The sequence below is a fragment of the Oryzias latipes genome, chromosome 1 (genome assembly GCF_002234675.1).
Source record: "Oryzias latipes chromosome 1, ASM223467v1".
Taxonomy (NCBI): domain Eukaryota; kingdom Metazoa; phylum Chordata; class Actinopteri; order Beloniformes; family Adrianichthyidae; genus Oryzias; species Oryzias latipes.
Genome location: NC_019859.2, coordinates 2,658,806 through 2,679,008, shown reverse-complemented (window position 1 = coordinate 2,679,008; position 20,203 = coordinate 2,658,806). Strand labels below are relative to the sequence as shown.

At 41.7% G+C, this 20,203-nt stretch overlaps 3 protein-coding genes across 6 annotated transcripts; 2 read left to right on the top strand and 1 right to left on the bottom strand.

The window, feature by feature from the left end:
• The first annotated feature begins 1,618 nt into the window (after positions 1 to 1,618).
• LOC101163952 (N-acetylmuramoyl-L-alanine amidase-like) lies at positions 1,619 to 9,096 on the top strand. Its single transcript, XM_004065503.4, has 4 exons — positions 1,619 to 1,854; positions 2,958 to 3,815; positions 5,249 to 5,459; positions 6,986 to 9,096. The coding sequence occupies exons 1-4, from the start codon at positions 1,782 to 1,784 to the stop codon at positions 7,287 to 7,289; spliced, it is 1,446 nt and encodes a 481-aa protein (XP_004065551.1). The 5' UTR covers positions 1,619 to 1,781; the 3' UTR covers positions 7,290 to 9,096.
• A 969-nt stretch (positions 9,097 to 10,065) lies between these two features.
• LOC101163714 (lysozyme g) lies at positions 10,066 to 13,810 on the top strand. Of its 4 annotated transcripts, none has more exons than XM_004065502.3 (5): positions 10,066 to 10,225; positions 11,208 to 11,285; positions 12,501 to 12,697; positions 12,768 to 12,918; positions 12,993 to 13,810. In XM_004065502.3, coding segments are annotated over exons 1-5 (561 nt in total). In that variant the 5' UTR covers positions 10,066 to 10,224; the 3' UTR covers positions 13,127 to 13,810. The 4 variants fall into 4 exon arrangements, with proteins under 4 accessions (XP_004065550.1, XP_020559051.1, XP_020558969.1 ...); XM_020703392.2 differs by lacking the exon at positions 10,066 to 10,225 and adding an exon at positions 10,248 to 10,314; XM_020703310.2 differs by lacking the exon at positions 10,066 to 10,225 and adding an exon at positions 10,265 to 10,318.
• On the bottom strand, positions 13,658 to 19,719 carry LOC105354347 (zinc finger protein Gfi-1-like). Its single transcript, XM_011476978.3, has 6 exons — positions 18,577 to 19,719; positions 16,496 to 16,753; positions 16,246 to 16,403; positions 15,940 to 16,065; positions 14,827 to 14,992; positions 13,658 to 14,064 (listed from the first exon to the last, which is right to left on the bottom strand). The coding sequence occupies exons 2-6, from the start codon at positions 16,719 to 16,721 to the stop codon at positions 13,952 to 13,954; spliced, it is 789 nt and encodes a 262-aa protein (XP_011475280.1). The 5' UTR covers positions 16,722 to 16,753; positions 18,577 to 19,719; the 3' UTR covers positions 13,658 to 13,951.
• Between the last annotated feature and the right edge of the window lie 484 nt (positions 19,720 to 20,203).

Genomic DNA, 20,203 nt, shown 5'->3' with positions numbered 1-20,203 from the left:
CTCTTTTACTACGTTTAGTAGAATTATTTTAAAAAATATAGCTCATGGTTTTTGTGTGCCACCCCAAGATTTAAAATGGCCCCCTATACCGGCCACCCCCCATGAAACATTTCTGGAGGCGCCTCTGCATCTCTGAGGATCAATTGAATTGATCCCAAATCAGCAATTGATTCAAAAAGAGACTTTGTCATCCAAGAGTTGTTTTATTCAGAAACGCCTCCATCCTTTTTCTTCAATCATGACTCATCAGCTCTCCATTATTTCTCAACTTTTTGTTTCACATGTTTAGCACTTTTGTAAATGGAAACAATATTTTTCGCCCTAAGTGAGTCAATTTTTGTTTAGGAAAAAGAGTTTGGTTTGAACATAACAAGCTGACGGATGTGACGGACAGTAGAAGCTGCTTTTTTTGGGGGTAGTTTCTGTGGATAATTCACTATTTTCACTTATAAAAAACTAGATAAAATATTAAACCTCAGCATCACACAAAAAAGTGCAAACCCCTCCCCCCAATTCAATTCAATTCAATTTTATTTATATATCCCAAATTCACAACAACAGTCGACTCGATGGGCTTCCCCACACACACAAAAATCACACCTGGGGATTTGCCCAAAAAATAACTTTATTTGAACAAGGCAGAAAATTAAAAAATGCTTTTATTTGAAGGCATCCATGTAGATAAAGGGAGTATGGAAGGTGGACTTTGTGTGAAGGTCGAGACGTTTCAGTTTGTCTCACGTGTTCATCATATAAAAACAAGTTAATGTGAAGTCGTTTTCCCCACATTTTTCAAAATAACAATCTCATAGTTTGATGTAATCCCAGCTGATGGCAGCCAGATCCTGTTCTTGGTGATCCTGGAGGCTCGGCACATAGAAACACCTTCTGAGCAAAGACTCCAAAGTTGTTGAGCTACTTTTTTCTGTGGTTCCAGGACAGTGGAGTAGGGTGCCACCTACTGGGGCGCACATACATTGCAAGCATGCTGTTTGTGGAGTTGCAAATAAAAAATAAATAAATACAGCTGGGAAATATGGTTTCAAAATAAAAGTCACAGAAAAAGTAGTAGAAATAGAAAACATGTCTCGGCTGAAAAGTCGTTTTTCTGTCCTCTGTCGTCACTGCAAAAAAGTTCTGTTATGAACTGTCACCAAAGTTAAAAACAACAAATTTCCAAAGGTTGTTCGATGCTCTAAAATATTATATCAACATAAAGCCGCTATACATTTCTATCCCTTAAAACTACAACTTTTTAGTTAGCTTTCTTTTTATTGCTTTTTCTGTGTTTTTTTACTTTCAGGTTATTGATTCTTTGATGAAACAGACTAAAGTAAACCCGTTCCTGATCCCTCTCACTGCTTTCTGACAAAATCTGTTATTGGTTAATTGTTAATGAGTTTATCAGTGACTGAAGTTTCTGACATCGCAGCGTAAACAACAAATACGTTAATAAAACCAGATGGCAAATAAAAATAATTGTCACTCCTTGTATCTTCAGGTTCGATTGGAGTTTTATAAGAGAGAAAGGATTTTTTAAAATCAGAACCTCCTAAACAACCTGGGGTGCAAACTACACACAGGAACTTTTGGATAAATCAATATTAGTGTACAAAGAGTACTCGTCCTGTTGGAACAGAAGGCTGCAGACGTTCACCTACACAAAACAAATCTGGACAGCTCTGCTTGTTGGACGTTACACTGAGGAGGACAAAACATTCCCTTTAGTTACTATCCTGACTTTTTATTGCAGATAAATTTGAACTTTAACTGGATGTAACATGACTCCATTTGTACCGGCGTGCTTTGTTGTGATTTTGTTCCACTTCTCAGCTGTGTGCAGCAGACCCACAGGTCAGTTCCCTCAACTGCTTTTCAGACTTATTTGTATTTTATTCACTGTTTTTCTGACGTGTCGTCGTCTTTTAAGTCATTAGTTAGCTTCAACTTTTCAGTGCTCAGCCTTTTTAGGCAGATCAGATTGTTGTCTGGTGTTGTGGAAGTGAACGACGGATAAATCAGGAGCGGGAGAATTTATTAGACAAACAAAAAACTGCAGAGGGCAGGAAGTTTAGACCTGAGGTCAGAATGCAAAAAAGGAATTCAAAAACCAGTTTACACACAGATACATGTGCAGGAAAAAAACTGCAGGCTGTGAATCCTGCAAGATTTAAAGACCCACTCTGATGAAAAGTAAGTGAGATCAAAATTGCATTTCTGAGTATTTCTTTATTCAGATCTTTGTAAATAAAAAAAATAGAAAAAGATTGCATTTGTGATGTAGAAAACTACAGTGGGCGGAGCCACGGGCTTCCTGCTCCGCCCCATTCCAATGCATCCACGATTAGGCGACTAGATCCATGAATATCGTTGTTTTCCCGGTCTGAGCTGGAATCTGGCTCAAAGCTGTACGGCCGGATAGCTGTGTGAGGTGTGAGGGGGCTGTAAGCTAGTGGGTTTAAGAAACTATGTCCTAGAAATCAACACAGGTTTTTAGATATTGGCTAAAAACGGCATCATCGTACTTAAAAGACCACTGGGAACGCTTTGAAAACACGGGAGTGGGACCTTAATGGACTTTTCCTGCTCTGTTGACCTTTACTTGTTTATCAAATTTCTCTAAACTGAAGAGAGCAGCTCAATTGTTTTGATCTGATTCTGTTTTAACAGATTATCGGGGTGCGAGTCGATTCCCTACAGCAGTGTTTTGTTCAAATTGTTCTTAATGACTATTCCTAAAAACTCATCAGTCCAGTCTGGACTTTTTTACATCTAAAATGGGGTATAAATTAATTTTACTTGGATGTATCTTCATTTAGAATTTTATTCTTGATTAATTGCCATATATATGAACTGAATACATTTTGGATCCATTTGTTTAGGAACCATTAGATTAAATACCATTTTTTCAGATCTTTACCCAGCATGCCTTATGTTTTTAACCAACACACTTTCAGGGGCCCACTTGCGTAACATGGAGAGCTTCATAGAGGCTGTTCGCGAGGTGGAGGACTCCACCCCCGGTCTGTCCCCCCTGGATCTACTCAGAGCCTTGCGGAAAACCGCCGGTCACGATGACGTGATGACCACCCATTTCCTGGGCGAGTCGTACAATTTCAGCGGCTCAGACGTTCTGGAGAAGGCCATTCTGAACGCATCGTCCTTCAGCTTCTTTGATAAGGCCATCCACCACATTGTGACCGACCGTGGAGAGGAGCGGGGCGTGGTCCTCGCTCCCGACGGCACCACGGTGGCACTTGCACCTTTGCTCTTAGGGATTGAGTTGGGACTGAAAGCAAAGGTGGAGGGGGGCTCACCCGTGGGGATCTTCCCCATCACCCTCGGCAGGAGGCTGGGCCTCACGTTCCTAAGCTTACAGGACTTTCCTGCATCTGTTCGTTTGGGGCCCAACGGGTGCTGGGATGACGTGGAGCGCCCCAAAGTCTACAAGCTGTCTCGGCACGCGACACTGGCCACAGACGCGATCATCAACGGGGGCATGGACGGCCTGATACTGGGCATGGACCTGAACAGCCCGGCAGCACCTGAACAGACACGGGCCCTGAGTGAAATCCTGAAGGGGTTCTACTTTTTCACTCTGCAGGAACAGGGTCTCGATGCTGTAGCTACCCACATCAGCCCAAAGAGACGGGAGCTTTCAAAGTCCCTGCTGGAGTCGTCTGACCTTCACATCACTGTGATGGAGACGCTGGCTTTGGTCTGGAAGCTGGAGAAGACAGAATGGATTGCTCTGGACACCGGAGTGGGAAAGGCGGTGAAGGATGGTCTGCAGGAGTTTGTACACAAGTACTGGGGTGAGCTAGAACCAACAGAACTCCAGGATAAGATTACAAACTTTGGAATTTTATTTATTTACAATAAATGATGTCAAAGCTCAGTTTAATTCATATCTGACAATTATCCATGGACAGCTTTTAAGTGGAATAATGAAGAGAACTCGCCCCAAAAAAGCTTTTATTCTAAAGTAAAGACTTACGACTGCACATCATGATTTTGTGCTTTCGTCCTAACTGCCGTTACAGGTGGATATGGGCTGTCTGCAGAAGAATAAGGGGTCAAAGCTGAAATATCGAGGTCCTTAACCCCTTTTTTTCTTCATACGTGCATGCTGCAGGCGACAGGTCATAACGAACACTTATACGACATGTATGGGTAATTTATGGTGAACTGTGCACAGAGTCCGTTAGTGCTGTTCATGTGGTAAATGCGCGCTCCTAGCATGCAGCCCAACTGTTACAAATGAGACAATCAAAGTATAGTTTGGGTGGACATGTAATGGGCTTTCTATGGCGTCTTACATATCACGTGTACACCTCGTGCGTGCCACATTTGCGTGTGGTCAACAAGGACAACAACATTACCGGTACATCAATTTCCATTAGCCTTACGAATACTTCACGATACGCTTACCAGATGCACGACCATGGTACGTTCCATTTTACGTCCCTTTACCCTTGTGCTAGCCAAGGCGTGTTAATGTTGGGAGTTGGGTCATCTAGACCCACTAGACAGTGCGCTGAATCTCTTTTCTTCAATGATTATGTGATCTTCACTGGTGTCCATGGATTACATGAAATCTTTCCACCTTTATCCACCTTTGTCATGGTAGGGAGAACACGTCACTGTAAAGGTGGGGTCATCTGGATCCCATAAGATAGCACAAGGGTTAAGGCCGTGCAAGCCTGAACCCTACATTTTCCTGTAAAGCACACCTGTGCTCCCCTTAAGATGCAGCCACTCCTCTCTATGAACCTCTACGGACAAAGCTGCTGCACCCATACAGGGGGTTGACCCATAAAGGGTTGGGTTTGAAAAAGAAAAATCCAAATGACACGCCTGCGTCTGACCTATTTCAACCCGACGTATCCTTACATGCTGCATTAGTATTCACTATGACCTGTCGCCCGTAGAAAAACATGAACCTTTTCTCTCTACAGTCATTGACCTTAAAATATTGTTGTTGCTTGTGCTGCAACTAAAGGATGAACCGACAGTCCTCAGACAGGATAGAGCAGTTTGATGCGCCGTAACAGAGATTCACACACTGCCTGAAATTGTATATTGGTACCCAACATTGGTCGGCTGATTCATTAAAAGAAACAGCAAACACAGTTGGGACGTTTTGAGGCAGAATGAAAGAGCCTGCCGTCTTGTATCAGCCTGTTGTTGTATCTGTGATTTGGGTGTGATGGTTAGTTTTCTAACCGGTGACTTTTCCCACCGACAGACTGTCCTCAGATCATCCCTCGCTGTCAGTGGGGAGCCAAACCACAGCAGGGGACACCAGTCCCACTTTCGCTCCCCCTCCAGTATCTTTACATTCACCACACCTATCTGCCCTCATCGCCCTGTTTGTCCTTTCCAAACTGCTCACGAGACATGAGGTCAATGCAGCGTTTTCACCAAGAGGACCGGGGCTGGGACGACATTGGATACAGGTGAGCCACCTTCAAACCAAACACCTAAATTAGATGGAGCTGGATTAAACCATTTTTGAGAAAACGAGAAAAGCCTGGTGGTGAACAGGTATTTTTTTTAACTGTTCTAAGTTCTAAATTTCCTTTGTCTTTCTGACTTGATTTTTGATTCATGCTTCTCTGCTCTAACGTTGCGACTCATAAACGGTTTGATCGCATTTCACGTGTGGTTAGAAACCAGTTGGTGGTTCCAGAGTCCAGTGTTTGAGTTGTAGACTGACCACTACAGGTAGTGAGGCTGCAGCAATACAACAGGGCAGATTTATAAACTGTAGCCCGTGTCTTGGCCCAACATGAGGTCTTCTTATGGAAAATTCAAGACTGGATTCATCTTCAGAAAAGGAAGAGCCGTATGTCACCTCGTGCTTCATTTTCCCAAAACAGATACAATCTAATAAATCATTTGGATTTTGATTTGTTGACATCACAAAGCTGATATACACCCATCCTTGGTGACATTTGCTCCCTCCTAAAACCAGCCTCTGGTGGTTATCTAAAGAAATGCTAAATTTGGTATTAACAGGCTACTTTAAATTCGCAAAGAAAGATGGCGGACCTGCGACAGACTGGTGACCTGGTGACCAAGAGTAGCCGGGTTAGGCTCTGGCAGCCCCCGTGACCCCGAAAGGGACACAACAGGTTTAGAAAATGGATGGATGGATGAAGATGGCAGATTCATTCACACCATTGACGGTCTACGAGAACTGGACTGAGTGTGACGTCATCCATAGAAAACCTTTTACTACGATCACCAACCAAAATAAGTCAACTCAGTTGCAATTTTTACAAATGTTGCCATGTTGGAGCCAGACGTCGTCAGTGAATCAATCTATAGTGAGCTTCTTGGACGGTCACACCTCTACCACTTGAAAGCAGGCTACACAAAATCAGTCTAACATTTTGAACGTTGGATGTGGGGGTCAGCAGGCTCCACCCACTTTTAATTAGACATCTGATTGGTCAACTTGAATAACTAGAACTAGAGTAAAAATACCATGAAAAGGGTGATCAACAAAAACAGGTTTTAGAGTTGCTGTTCACCTTTTGTCACTGATTTGCTGAGGTGGCAGGGATTTTTATGGTGGATGTGGGCTGGGGACTGGCACAGGGAAAACCTAGATTTGTGCATCCTGGGAATTGAACCCTGATTTCCAAGTTGCCAGTCCCACCCTTAACCAACTGCTTGGCCAACTGAGCAACAGCCATTTATTTCTCTGTAGAAGTCGACAGGATTTTGGCGTCTTGGAGCCAGTGGGTACTTCCTGTTTGGAATGCCGGGGGAGGGGGGGGGTCACGCTATGAAGTCACGCTTTTTTTAGATTGAATTATTAATCTCAGTTTATTTTGCTGTCTTCTAGCATTACTTTACATATGAAACAGTTACGTGTTTGAATTGACAGCTTTTGTTAAATTGTTCTTGTTCCTTCCCGAAGGCCTTATCAGCGGGTAAATAACGAGTGCTGTTCTGTCTCTGCCCCCACCTCCAGCTTCGTGGTGGGTTCTGATGGATATATTTATGAAGGGCGGGGTTGGACCTACCGCGGCACCCACACCAGAGGACACAACAGCATCGGCTATGGTGTGGCGGTCATCGGGAACTACACGGCCTCGCTGCCTTCCCGCCACGCCACGCGCCTGCTGCGCGACCGACTTGCGCAGTGCGCTGTTGATGGAGGGGCATTGGCGGCTAACTTCTCCATCCAGGGCCACAGACAGGTGGTGAACTACACCACCTGTCCGGGTGACGCCTTCTTTGGAGAAATTAAAACCTGGGAACATTTCCGGGAATAACAGAACTCTCTCTGCCGGTTTGAGAATCTCATAAAACTACGTGGAGTTTCATCAGGATACAATCGCTGTTTACGAAAACTGTTGAGTTTTCTTATCCATAGTTTCTAACTTACCTGCAGTAAACTGCAGGCTGTGTCCCAGTTTACTCACTAAATGAAAATAAAACTGCCACTTTAGGGAAGATTAGTAATTTCTGCAGATTGCTTATTTTTCTTGAGGCAGTGAAAATCTTGAACATTTCGGTTTATCAGGTTTGCTAGAAGCTGATCCAGTGTTTCTCAGTGGGTTTGATGGTATGTTTTAATGAATACCATGTCGGCTCCTTAAACAGTATTTTTCTTTAATCAATCATAAACTAAATTATGAAAACCAAAACAAAGGAATTCAGTATTTTGGCTGTGATTTTGGAATTTCATGAACCAATATGTGTCTTATCGCGTCATCATGTTCTTAAAGGGTCTATATCCTGTTTTTCTTAAGCCTTATAGTAAACTACATCCATGTATATAATAAAATATTACCACACTAAAGAACGCTTTAAAAAAATAATAAAATATTAGTTATTTTCGCAGCTTATTTTTCTACACCAACTCATCAACTACAAAAACCGTCTGACCTCTGTGCTACTAATGAGGGTTTTAGCACAAAGTAGAAAATCTTTCCTTCAAGAGAGACGTTTCCTGAAATCTTGCAGTTTCCCAGAAGAGTTTGGCTCTTTGTGGATTTCCCCCAACATTCAAGCAAACCATGGGAAGAACTTTTTTGTTTGCTTTCAGTTTGTTTTTTTCCAGTTTGGACTGGAAACTGAAACTAAAAGCTGAGCTCCTGAAAGTTCAAATAAACACTGACTTTAACACAGACCAGATTTAGTTGGACCTGTGCATGCCTCTGAGCAGAGCAGCTGGACTCAGTCGTAGCTGCGTGTTTGCAGGCAGGGGAGGGTGCTTTGTTACTGCGTGCTTTGGAGGAAGCTTCGGACCGCAGTCCGTCACACTGCCGGACTCAGGAGAACCGTGTCTCTCGGAAGATTTGTATCTCCAAGCAGTGGAGCGGCTTTGGGACGGAACAATCCTGAGAAACCGTGCAAACAATCATGTGAATTTTTGTGTTACCAGTCGGGTCCAGACAAAATAAAGGCTGATGTTATTCCAGTATAAGTTCTTGGACGGCTAAATGTTGTTAGCACGTATTAACCTAATCCTAACCCTTCTTTCGGGTCATTTCGGCCAAGTACTGGCCACAAGGTATAAAAAAAAAAAACTACATGCGAACATGCACTTAATAATAATCATGACAATATTAAAACCCAGTTTAGAAGATCATCTCACTCTATGTCGGAGCTTTGTTGTTTGCAAAAAACCTCCAAGTTCTTCTTTTATGGAATGACATCATCATTAGAAGCAGGTCAAACTGATCACATTCCTTTGGGAATTGATTTGCATTTGTGACAATAATTGATAGTTTGGACTTGAATATTTCTTTGTTGTTAAAAAGCATGAAGGCAGCAGCAAAAGGGTTGTTGGAGACGGATGGAAAACCTCCACATCCATCCATCATAAGTCACTTTTAGATGTTATAAGAAGTGATGAAGAATCTCAAAGTAAAGAGCTGATGGCAGCAGAGTAATTCCCTTTGCTTTTTTTTTTAAATGGTTCATTTTTGGATCCATGAAGAACATCTGATCTCCTTTAAACAGTTTAATTCTGATTTTCTGTGGTAAGCGTTGCAGAAAAATCTGTCAAAAGTTCCACTTGTGATACCTTCTGTTTGTGAACAAGTTGAATAAAGTTTGAGCTACTTTACTTTATTTTACTTTACTACTTTTTATTTTACAATAACTTTGAATTTTTCTTCAACCAAAGAGCCACAACGGAGGCTTCAAAGAGAGACGTGGCTCTGAACACACAGGTGGAAGACCCCTGGTCTGCACTAAAAATGAGGCAATAAACTTGAAGTTTTCTTTTTAAATACAATCCATATATTGTAAACTTAAACTTTAGTCTGAAAAAGTACTTCCACTACATGTACACGTTCTATGGTAGACCTGCTTTACTTCAACTCAATACAAATCTGCCTTTTGCTAACAGACAGCCTCTATATGAGATTATATATTAAATTCAACGCACTTCATGATGCAAATCTTTTTTCGCATTTGCTGGGTAGTTCGGATAAACATCTCAGCGTTCGGTTGCAACTAATGAGACATTTTAAGCACAACTTGAATGAGACACTCTAGAAACCTCCAAACAGGAAATTACATGACCACACCCAACTGACATCCGGTTTGCCCTTCCGATACGTGATTAGAGTCTGCCAAAAAAATACAAACCTGTTGTTCTCTCTAAACAGAAAAGGCATTTACACCGGGATGTTTCTGACTGTTTTCAGTTTGGAAAAGAACCTGAAACTAAAAGCTGAGCTCCTGAAAGTCCAAACAAACTTTAACGGAGACCAGTCTGAGTTGGAGCTGTTCGGGTTCAAATCAAGAAAGAACATTTTCTACAGAATCTGAGTTCATCAATATGAATTTCTTAGGCTCCAATGCTATACGGTCAGAAACCAATAAAATACACTAAACATCTGTTTCCTGTTTCAATCCACATTCAAAGGTTGTCTACCTTTATTGATACGCAGAACAAAACAGAGATCTCATGAGTATTTATGTTTCCTAAATGTGTTGCTTTAGAGATTCTGCTGGAATGGATGATGAGCAGATACAGGAAAGGGTTAACAGTTGAGCAGCAGCACTTCCTGTCTGGGTGTGTGTGTATGTGTTTTTATGTGTGTTTCTTGTAAATCAGCTGCTTTCTCTTTTCCAAACGAAAGTAAAAATCAGGTATAAAAGCTGGTTGGGTCGGCCTCCACCTCAGGAGTTTCCTCCACACATCCGACAGGAACGCAGCAGCTTCTCCACCCAGAAGAAACCAGAAGGAAGAGTGAGTGACTGTTCTGTTCACGAGGAAAAGCCGCAGAGAAAAGCCAAGACCAACACCTTTAACTGCTGCTGTGGGACGTTTGGCAAAAAGGAGGTTTACCATTTAGCACCTTGAAATAAATATTGTTTATTTTCTCCTAAAATGTTGTTTCTGTTGATCAGATTTTTGTTAAATGAATCTCAAAGTATGTTAATTTTTTTGGATTATTTTGATGTTTTGACTGAACCTTTGCAGTGGTGCTGATGATGTTTGTTTCCTCGGAGCTCAGGCGTTAAAAGCTGAATTATTAGCTCTTTTTGTCCTAAAGGGGTAAGTTTTTGCAGAAGACTTTGATTCAGAGCTTAATGACTTATCAGACGGAGTTTCCTGCATTCAAAAGTAGTTTGCTGAAACTCACGTTTATTTACAGAAACTTTGTAGATTCCTTTCAAACACAAAACCTCAGTATTCCAGAAATACCTCACACGTTTTGGTTCTTTAGAACAGTTTCAGTTGTAAAATGAGGATCTTTGGGCTTCCACCATTAAAGGAAATACCGTATCTCTAAAACAGTTGAATCAAATGCAGATAATTCTCCACGCAGAATAAAAAATAGAGGCTCTTTGTTGTCTCCAAATCCTGGTTCCTCCTGACACCCGGTAGAAGGAACCAGGACTTATTACTTCCCTTTTAACTGTCAAATTTTTTAGAAATTATAACATATTTTTTAAAATATTTGTCTTTTTAGGCCCTGAAGACATTCTCCAATCTCTCAGTCCTGAAAAGGGATTTTATTTGTCTGTTCAGACTGTAGCTCTCAAACTTTGCCTTTCCTTCTTCACAGATTTTTACTTTAGAACCACAAAAACTCGTTTTATTCTGACAGGTTCACGGTTGACGTGTTTGCTGACAGCTTGTTAAAGTAAAAGCACCCAGAGAGTTTTATTCTGAAAGGCAGGCTGTCTCATATTCCTTCTCTATCCTTTTTTTTTTACTCTTGCAGTGTTTGCAGACATCAGGAATGTTTCAACCACAGGAGCCTCGGCTCAAACAGCCCGACAGGACAAGCTGACGGTGTCAGGTGATCACAGCCGCTCAGTTTGGCCCATTTCCTAACCCTGTGAAACCCACCACAGCAAAGCATTGACAGAAAAATATAACGATTTAGAATTAAGATGTTTTGTTAAATCCTCTGGCGAAATCCACAAAAAAAATGTGGATTATGTTTTTTCTATAAGAGATAAACAGCATCAGTGATGATTTGTTACGTTTTTGCTCACAACATTAGATTAAGGGAGTGTTCAGGAGAAAACAGCACCTTGTCTCTAATTTGATATATATTCATTTGATTCAGTGTTGCCCCGCATATTCGCATCTCAATTTCGCAGTTTCTATTCTCCGTATTCGCCGTATTTGCGGGTGTGTCTGGTCCCTAACCGTATAAATGTATTGTAAAGAAAAAATTGGCAAAGTTTACATTATTTCTTTAAAACAAACAGTAATTAGGATAATAAATAACAATACATGAGTTATTGTCTATGACAGAGTATTAGGGCCCCCATAATACAAGAAAAATAAACGAATAAAAATAAAGTCATAAAAGTTATGAGAATAAGTCAAAGTTTTCCTATAATAAAGTCTTACAATTAGGAGAAAAACATTCTAGTTTCCAAGAATAAGGTCGTAAATGAATGCTACAAAAGTTGTAATTTTACGGTGAATAAATCATGCCTTTTGGAAAATAGAGTCAAATTTAGCTTTTCAAATTTTTCAATAATCAAATCAACGTCTTTAATTTATGTTGCAGACATTTCGGAAAAACTCCCACGGCTATATAACCTCTCTCCATCTACTTAAGAATTTTTAGAAATTTACAATTTTTCTTTAAAGCATGACCCACATTGTGGCTTTTTAAATAATAAACTTATGATTTTATTCTTATTACCTTTTAAGCTTTTCTCATCATTTTACGGCTTTATTCTCATATATTCATTTGTATTAATTATTAATTTTTCCCTGATACTTCCCCGAAAATCTCACCAAAACGTTTTGAAAATTTGTAAAACGTTTCCAGCCATTTTGAGAAGAGCAGGAAAAACCCTTCTACTGCCCCCAGTGGAATAACAATGAACTACAGGGGAGAAAACATGGACCAAGTTCTACCCAATGGGGTTTTTAGGAAGGTTTGGATCATGCTAATGAGATAGAGGTTATCAGAAATGCGTGAATCAAGAATTGTTCCTATGGGTTTAATGCAGTCGACTGTTTCAGAGTCTATTTTGTCAAATCTGGGCAGGTGTGAGTGCATCACACGCCATGGCGCAGACTGACGCCGGCAGAATGATGAGATATAAGGACAAGATCACAGCGGTGGGACACAGGCTTGGGGTTGATCCAGCTCTGATTGCCGGCATCATCTCCAGGGAGTCCAGGGCCGGAAACGTCCTGCAGAATGGCTGGGGGGACCATGGAAACGGCTGGGGACTGATGCAGGTGCACCAGAACTCACGCCCTGTTGGTGGCGCCATTCAGCACCCTCTGATTTCTGCGTAACCTTTCATAGGTTGATGTCAATCCTCGTGGAGGTGGACACAAGGCTGAGGGAGCGTGGGACAGCGAGGAGCATCTCTCCCAGGCCACCGGGATCCTCACTCATTTCATTCATCGGATGGAGAAGAAATTCCCAAACTGCTCCAAAGAGCAGCAGCTGAAAGGTTGGTTCCAAACCGCCGATGCTCCAAGGGTTTCGGAGGCTCGTCCTGTGACGCATCCGTCTTTGTCTGTCCAGGAGGCATCGCCGCCTACAACACTGGAGACGGACGAGTGCACTCCTGCGACGACGTGGATGCCCACACAACTGGCAAAGATTACGCCAATGATGTTGTCGCCAGAGCTCAGTGGTACAAGAACCACGGCTACTAACAGCTCCGAAAAAAATATCCTGCAGTAAAAGCTACAACAAAAAATGTTAATTTTTTTAAGAAATTTAATTTTAAGAAATTTAAGAAATTTTAAGAAAAAGTCGTAATTGTTAAATTATGAGAGTAAAGTGGTATATTTACCGCTTTAAAAGTGGTAGGTTGAATTTCTGACTCCTTTCTTTCACATTTTTTTCTTTAAAACATGTAAATTTATGAGAAAAAACACCAAAGTTGTCTGTAATCTGTGTCGTGTTCTCAGAAACATCACAGTTCTTTCAGATCCACGATCACTTTAACGTCAAACTGATCACATTCCTTTTCTGGGAATTAATTTGCATTTGTGACAATGGATAGTTTGGACTTGAATATTTCTTTGTTGTTAGAAAGCATGAAGGCAGCAGCAAAAGGGTTGTTGGAGACGGATGGAAAACCTCCACATCCATCCATCATAAGTCACTTTTAGATGTTAGAAGAAGTGATGAAGATGCTCAAAGTAAAGAGCTGATGGCAGCAGAGTAATTCCCTTTGCTTCTTTTTTTTAATGGTTCATTTTTGGATCCACAAAGAACATCTGATCTCCTTTAAACAGTTGAACATGAATAAGATGCTGAAAAAATGGATTCTGTTGTGTTTAAAGCAGAATTTTCCTGAACATTTCTAAATAAACGTAAAGCTTTGACACAAACGAGGATGAATGTTTTCACGACTGTAATGTCTCTGAGGGAGAGAAATGTTTTTAACAGAACGGCCAGAGACTTGGCGCTGAGGTCTTAGTGATGGTGGTTCTGGTCCAGCCGGAGGTTCTGGTCCAGCTGGTGGTTCTGGCCTAGCGGGGGCAGCTGTGGGGCCGGTCGTCTCTGTGTTTGCGGCTGTGGGTGATGAGGTTGGAGCTCTGGCTGAACGCTTTCCCACATGTCCGACACACATGAGGCTTCTCTCCTGGTTCAGAAGCAGATTAGAGTCCGGATTAGGAGATTAGAGAGTTCATAAAAACAACCACAAAGTCCCACAGACGGGTTTCTAACGCCGGCTCCTGAAAGATTCATGGGGATCCTAACTTCCCAACAAAAATGGGCGACTCTGCGGAATAGAATCATGTCTAACAATGAAAACAACAGGGTGTGTGTGTCTGTGGGGGGGAGGGGGCTAATAATTCATAAATATTTGCTTTGCTCAAATGCAAACAAGTGGTTCTGCTGAGCCAACAAGAATGAAAATAAAAAACCCAAATTTAGAAGACTTTTAAACTCAAACCTACACATTGTAAATAGGTAAAACGGAATATTCACATTATAAACTTGACTATAAACCCTATAAACCTAAAGCTGTTTCCAAATAAATAATGATAAATAAATAAACTTAATTTTAAAAGTGCAAAATTCGTCATGCGGACCTACGGTGACAGAAAGATTAACGGAAGTATAAATATGTAAATAAAATAGGTTAAAAGTGTACAAAGTTAAATAATTAAAACAAAACAATCACAAACATTTAATAAAAAAAGAACAAATTAAAATATAGTCAGAAAAACGTCACTTTTTGCAACAGTGGATGTTTTGTATTTTTGTTTCTTTTTCCGTCTTTAATTTAGTTTCAGTTCAGACCATTGACTGTATGTTAGAACTGGACTGAGTGATGTCATTCATAGAAAATAGTTTACATCCAGACGCCGCCCTGTTGGAACCAGGAACCGACCCCCACCTGTGTGGATGAAGGTGTGCTTCTTCATGTCGGACTTCTGGTGGAACCTCTTGCCGCAGTACTGGCAGGGATACGGCCGCGTGTCCGAGTGGATGAGCAGATGGGTGGAGAGGGTGGAGGAGCGCTTGAACGCCTTCCCGCACACCGTGCAGCCGAACGTCCGCTCCTGCAGCACAGGCGCGGCGGGAAATGAAGCGCCTTTTTTTAACCCCGTTACACTTACGACAGTGGCTTTCAGTCAGATTTGAACACTCAGAGTAGTTTTCCCATTCCATACTTTTTACTTTTACAGAAGTAGATTTACTTTCTAAAGACAAAAACTACTATTATTCAGTTACACAGGGTGGAAGCTGTCTGGTTAACTTTTTTGCATTTATTAATTCATAAACACTTAAAAATGGGCTTTTTTTTAAAGGAAAAATGCATATGAATAAAAGGAGACAGAGGATATTTATCTGTTTAGTTACTTTAGCATACAGGCTGTTGTATTTTATAACAGATTTTAGGTTTTGTACAGTCTGTTCAGTGAAATTGAGACAACAACAATATAGGGCTTCTAAATAAGACTGACTTGAATTCCATTTTCTGATAGATATATTTGAATAATACATTAAGAAGTAGATCATTCTGTCACTAAACAGGAAATCACAACCGACGGGTTTGCATCTGAATAACAAGGTCACTAAAAAACAAGGATACCCAGAAAAAATAGCAGTAACTATAAAGTACTTTTGATACTCTATACTCATAAGTAATACTTCTACTGATTATTGTTTATAGTAACGCTACTTTTAATTGAAAATCTTTCTCTTCCAGCCGCTGCCTGAGATGTTTAATGCCTCCTCTTTTCCTCATGCGAGACTTAAGAATCATCAGTTCCTGCAGGTCAGACGTGGAAAAAGAGCCTGACGTTTGCTGGGAGTTTGAGTCTCCAGTGAAGCAGCAGTGAGATCCCAGCTTCAACTAAACAACCTCAGAAATGCAAGCAAGCTCATTTAAACCTGCTTTAGAAAAATGGGTTCGTTTTCTTTTAAAGCGTCTGTGGTGACTGAAATAATGAAAGGTTTTCTGTTAAATAAAGGTTCAAACTATTGTTTTTTTTTTTTCTCGTACCTTACTCCAGCACGCCAGCCGCTTTTCATCCGTCCTGCTGGATTTGAGTTGAGTTGCTGACAGCTGAAATCTGCCTCCAGGACGTTTACAAATGCAAGTTTTTAAATCGTACAAACATGAAAATATCTGCAAAGGAGGAAAAACAAGTTTAGCATGAAAAATCAGGGGAAAAACATATTTCTGTGAAGATGTTTCAGAAGTTTTCATAGATAAACGATGAGAATGCCGTGAGTTTGGCTCTGCAGCAGAAGACGTTTGCATCCTATCTGAGCAAACAGTGGAGCCGCGCTCCAACGGCAGCCGTACTTTGTTGCAGGGCGGACACTCCGGCCTGGGCCCGCCGGTCTTGGAGCAGCTGCTGCTTCTGGTTTCCCTCACAAACGTCTGCGTGAAGCGTCCCGCCTCCATGCTCCTCTCTTCTGCTTTGTCCGGGACTCGACTCAACCACAGAGGGTTGCACGACTCTGCAGTTTCAGACACAAAACAATCCCAAACGGAATAAAGAAAAAGTCCTTCTTGAGATGGTTGTGACCCGTAAAAGGGTTCCGCCCCTCACCTTTGTGAGGGAAGGTCTGGGGGAGGGAGTTTCCAGAGATGCTGGAGGCAGAAGGCTCCCCCCCCGGCGATGCTGAGGAGGATTTCTCATTCGGAGGTTCTGCTGCTCCTGCCCAGTTTTTATCTAACTGGCTGCATTCATCTTGGGTGGAGGCGGGGCTTGGGCTCCTCGCCACGTGCCGGAGGAGGTGCAGACTTCCTCGCTTCACCAAGAAGGAGCGGGGCATCAGTGATGAAGGGTGAAAAGCTTATTCTAAATCTGCCCCAACACAAGATAGAATAAAAAACAAAACAAACAAGAATTATTTAAATTGTTTGTTAACAGATAAATCCTAAACGTGTGTGGAATCAGTTCTTCCCTGTCAGACTGTTGGTGTCCACTAGAGGGCAGCAGAGCTACATTCTGTGTCGCAGACCTTTCAGAATAAATGCTCACAATGGCTGCAAAAATGAACTGCATATCATACAGGCATTATGTGCCTCACATGTCACAGTAACAAATGAGAACATAGAAATATAAAAAAAGTTTGGCGTACAATTCCTCAGATCTGGTGCTGACATGAGCTCAGAAGTTGGTTTAGAATCAAAAGAATAAAAGTGGACGTCTTGTAGCAAAATGGAAATCTTGAGCTACTGAGACTGAGTTTTGCCGTGAGGCTGGAAATGCGTTGAGCGGTCTGTTTCTTTCATTTGGACTCAAACCCAAAGCGTCATCAGAATCACAGCAGCATTGATGAAGCGCAGCACATTTCAGGAGAAATATGATCCACTTAAATGCAAAAGAATTGATTTAAAGCGATTTAATGATGTTAAAACGTCGGTATTAGTTCTTCAGAGATAAGTTTGTAGTTATTTTCACAAGAAATAAAGACAACGGTTGAAAAACTTCACAATAAAAGTCACAAAATATTGTCAGCAAAATACGCTAAAAGTATCAAAAGTACTTCTCTCCTGTGACTTGATTTAAGAAGTAAAAGGTCATTTGTCTCTTAAAATTTGTCATTTCCCTTATAATATTCTTTATAACAAATATGAACTGTTAATTTGTGTTATTTGAGGGAGGGGCTCTATTCCCTACATTGTTTATATTTGATATATTTTTGATTGTCTTTGTGTTACGTTTGAAATGAAAACATAGATTTGATTTATTGCTTCAAGGTTTTTCTGCTTCTTCAGAAAAACGTTTTACATTTTCAGTATAAAACTGATTTAAATTGTTTTGTTAGTTTGTAAAAACTGTGAAATAGATTTCAAAAAGATAATTATGTTTTAGTATTTCAAGTAAATTAAAGTAAAACTTTTGTTTTTGTCTTTTTGTTCCACAATAATGTGAAAACAGGAGATATGAATTTTTAAATATTCAGTCAAAAACAAGGATTTCATGCTTTTATTGTTGAAAGTAACACCTTTTTTATTGGTTAAATAGGTAAAACAGTCCTTTACTAAGTAAACATGCATCACATGTCGTTTCTGTTTGGACTTTTTTGTTCAATTTAAATTTTTTTGTCGTTTTTAGCTCAGAAAACCTTGTGTCTAAAGGTCAAAGTTGATTTTTCCGTCTTTTTTCCTCGTATCATGTAATCAATAAAGGGAAAACCTTTTGTCCTGCAGGACTCCTGCAAAACGACGACGGCGAGCTCTGCGATACAAATCAAGGCTGCGGCTTTGGCCGTGATGCTGCCGGCGTGTCGCCACGCACACTGATGTTTATCATCAGAGCAGACGCGGCGGCGGAGAACTGACAGAGATTTGTTTCAAAGAACAGTTTCTGTTCTAGTGGAGCATCGATTCAGTTCAGTCAACCACAATGAGGACTTTTTGTTTTTTTACTAAAATGACAGAAATCTGGACTCTAAAAATCTCCCTGAGAAAAGTTTGTAACGTGGAAATGTCAAACTTTTACATTTCCAGAAACATTTTTGATATCAAATCTAAAAGAAAAAAGAAAAATTTGTTCTTGTGAGATTATGAAATCTAATAATCCCCATGAAGGGAAATCACAATAACACACCTGTGCATCTAATCTAAGAAGCTGCCAGCTAATTATTTCTTCTTCTAGAACAGAAAAAGGTTAAAACTCACCAGCAGCGGCCTTTGACGTGTAGAGGACGGCCGCCTGGTCACTGCGCTCAGAGGCGTCTGATCTGTCGGCTCGCAGGAGTTTGAACGTGTGAGGAAGTGCTTCTGAAGCAACATGCCGACCACACAGCTTCCTCACTCACAACCCCGACCGCCGCTCTGCAGCGGCGCAGCCTTTTCCTGCTCCCTTCAGGCAGAGCGGAGCGTGGATCCCACTCCCCAGCCGGGTCGAGGGAAGAACTCCACCGACGAGGAAGTGGAGGAGCTGTGCTGAAACTTCCACTCCGAGTGTCGACACTCTGTGTTGACATGCTGCTGTTACCTCAGGAGGAGCAGCAGCAGCAGCAGCAGCAGCAGCAGCAGCAGCTGCAGCAGCAGCAGCAGCAGCAGCAGCAGCTGCAGCAGCAGCAGCAGCGTTCATGTTTCCAAGAATAGTTTTGGATGAGGATCAAAGTTGTTGCAGGTTTCCTTCATCACAAAAGCTTGACCATGAATGGATTTCAGGTCTGCAGCAAAACCTGGGAGAAGATGGGGTCAAAGCGGCACGGGGGGAAGGTTTTGGGAAATAAAGGTGTTCGTGAATTCTACAGAGCTGCACGTCTGCAAGGAAAGAGCGTCTGAGAGAACCTGATGCAGTTTCATCAGCAGCGACGGCGATAACCACACGGGTTACACATGACTGTGGGAAACTTCTGCAGCTCCTTTTAGTTTACACATTTATGAAGCTCCCCAAAACCTGATGATTACTCAAAACGTGCAAAGCAAGCAAACTCACATCATAAAGACTTTATGGAGAGGAGGAGGAGGAGGAGGAGGAAGAGCAGCACCGGGAACTGGAAGCCTGAACTTCAACCTGCACGAAAAGGGTCCACCTAGAGTGGGCGACCTTTGACCCCAAACCAGACGGTCTGATGAGTGGAGGTACCTTCGCCGCAGGGAGGTGGGTCCTCCAAACATTTACAGCCCGTTCAAATGTGTACAAACATCTTCGGGACCCTTCCTCACCAACTGCAAACGCCAATCAAGAGAGTTTCATCGAGGCCGTCGAGAACAGGAAATGAGAAATACCACCTGACGAGTAAGAATAGAACAAAGCCCCCCCGAGTGGTGGAGTCAAACCATCACCCATTTCCATGAAGTAGAAGCTAGAAGTGATGAGCAGCTGTACTGATGTGGTCTAATTAAAGCCCCCCCCCCCCCGTCGACCTGGCATCACTGGCTGCTACAGCCCCTCCTCCCCCCTGGTCAGAGCTGTGCGCCATGTAACAAAAAAAACAGATTCTTTTGGTTTTATCTCCATAGCAACCATTTCATTTTTGGGTTGCCTGTGGGTGACGGACACGTCTACGTCATTTTTTAGAAGAATCGGCAAAAGTAAATTGAGGATTTCCTTGGCAACGGAAGTCTTTGTTAACCCCGCCCACATTCCTATAATGCTCCTTTTGTATGACAGCCAGGCAAGCGACTTTTATCTTTTTTAGATTGACACAATATTCCAGTAAAATTGTGCGAACAACAGAAAAACGCCACTTTTGCGAGCTCGCCACGCCAACGCCATTCACTTTCCCCTGAGGTCAAAGGTCAGCGATGCTTTGGTTTCGACTGTACACTTATTGTAGACATTTGTACA

What these genes read in the sequence shown, in the direction of transcription:
- LOC101163952 (XM_004065503.4), top strand. Translation starts at nt 1,782, where the DNA reads ATGACTCCATTTGTACCGGCGTGCTTTGTTGTGATTTTGTTCCACTTC. An exon ending in GTTTGTACACAAGTACTGGG is followed by an intron (nt 3,816 to 5,248) that starts GTGAGCTAGAAC and finishes TCCCACCGACAG; the next exon opens with ACTGTCCTCAGATCATCCCT. An exon ending in TGGGACGACATTGGATACAG is followed by an intron (nt 5,460 to 6,985) that starts GTGAGCCACCTT and finishes CCCCACCTCCAG; the next exon opens with CTTCGTGGTGGGTTCTGATG.
- LOC101163714 (XM_004065502.3), top strand. An exon ending in ACGGCTGGGGACTGATGCAG is followed by an intron (nt 12,698 to 12,767) that starts GTGCACCAGAAC and finishes AACCTTTCATAG; the next exon opens with GTTGATGTCAATCCTCGTGG. An exon ending in CAAAGAGCAGCAGCTGAAAG is followed by an intron (nt 12,919 to 12,992) that starts GTTGGTTCCAAA and finishes TTGTCTGTCCAG; the next exon opens with GAGGCATCGCCGCCTACAAC.
- LOC105354347 (XM_011476978.3), bottom strand. Translation starts at nt 16,721, where the DNA reads ATGCCCCGCTCCTTCTTGGTGAAGCGAGGAAGTCTGCACCTCCTCCGG. An exon ending in GGCTGGCGTGCTGGAGTAAG is followed by an intron (nt 14,993 to 15,939) that starts GTACGAGAAAAA and finishes CCTGTGCTGCAG; the next exon opens with GAGCGGACGTTCGGCTGCAC. An exon ending in GCACACCTTCATCCACACAG is followed by an intron (nt 14,065 to 14,826) that starts GTGGGGGTCGGT and finishes CTTCTGAACCAG; the next exon opens with GAGAGAAGCCTCATGTGTGT.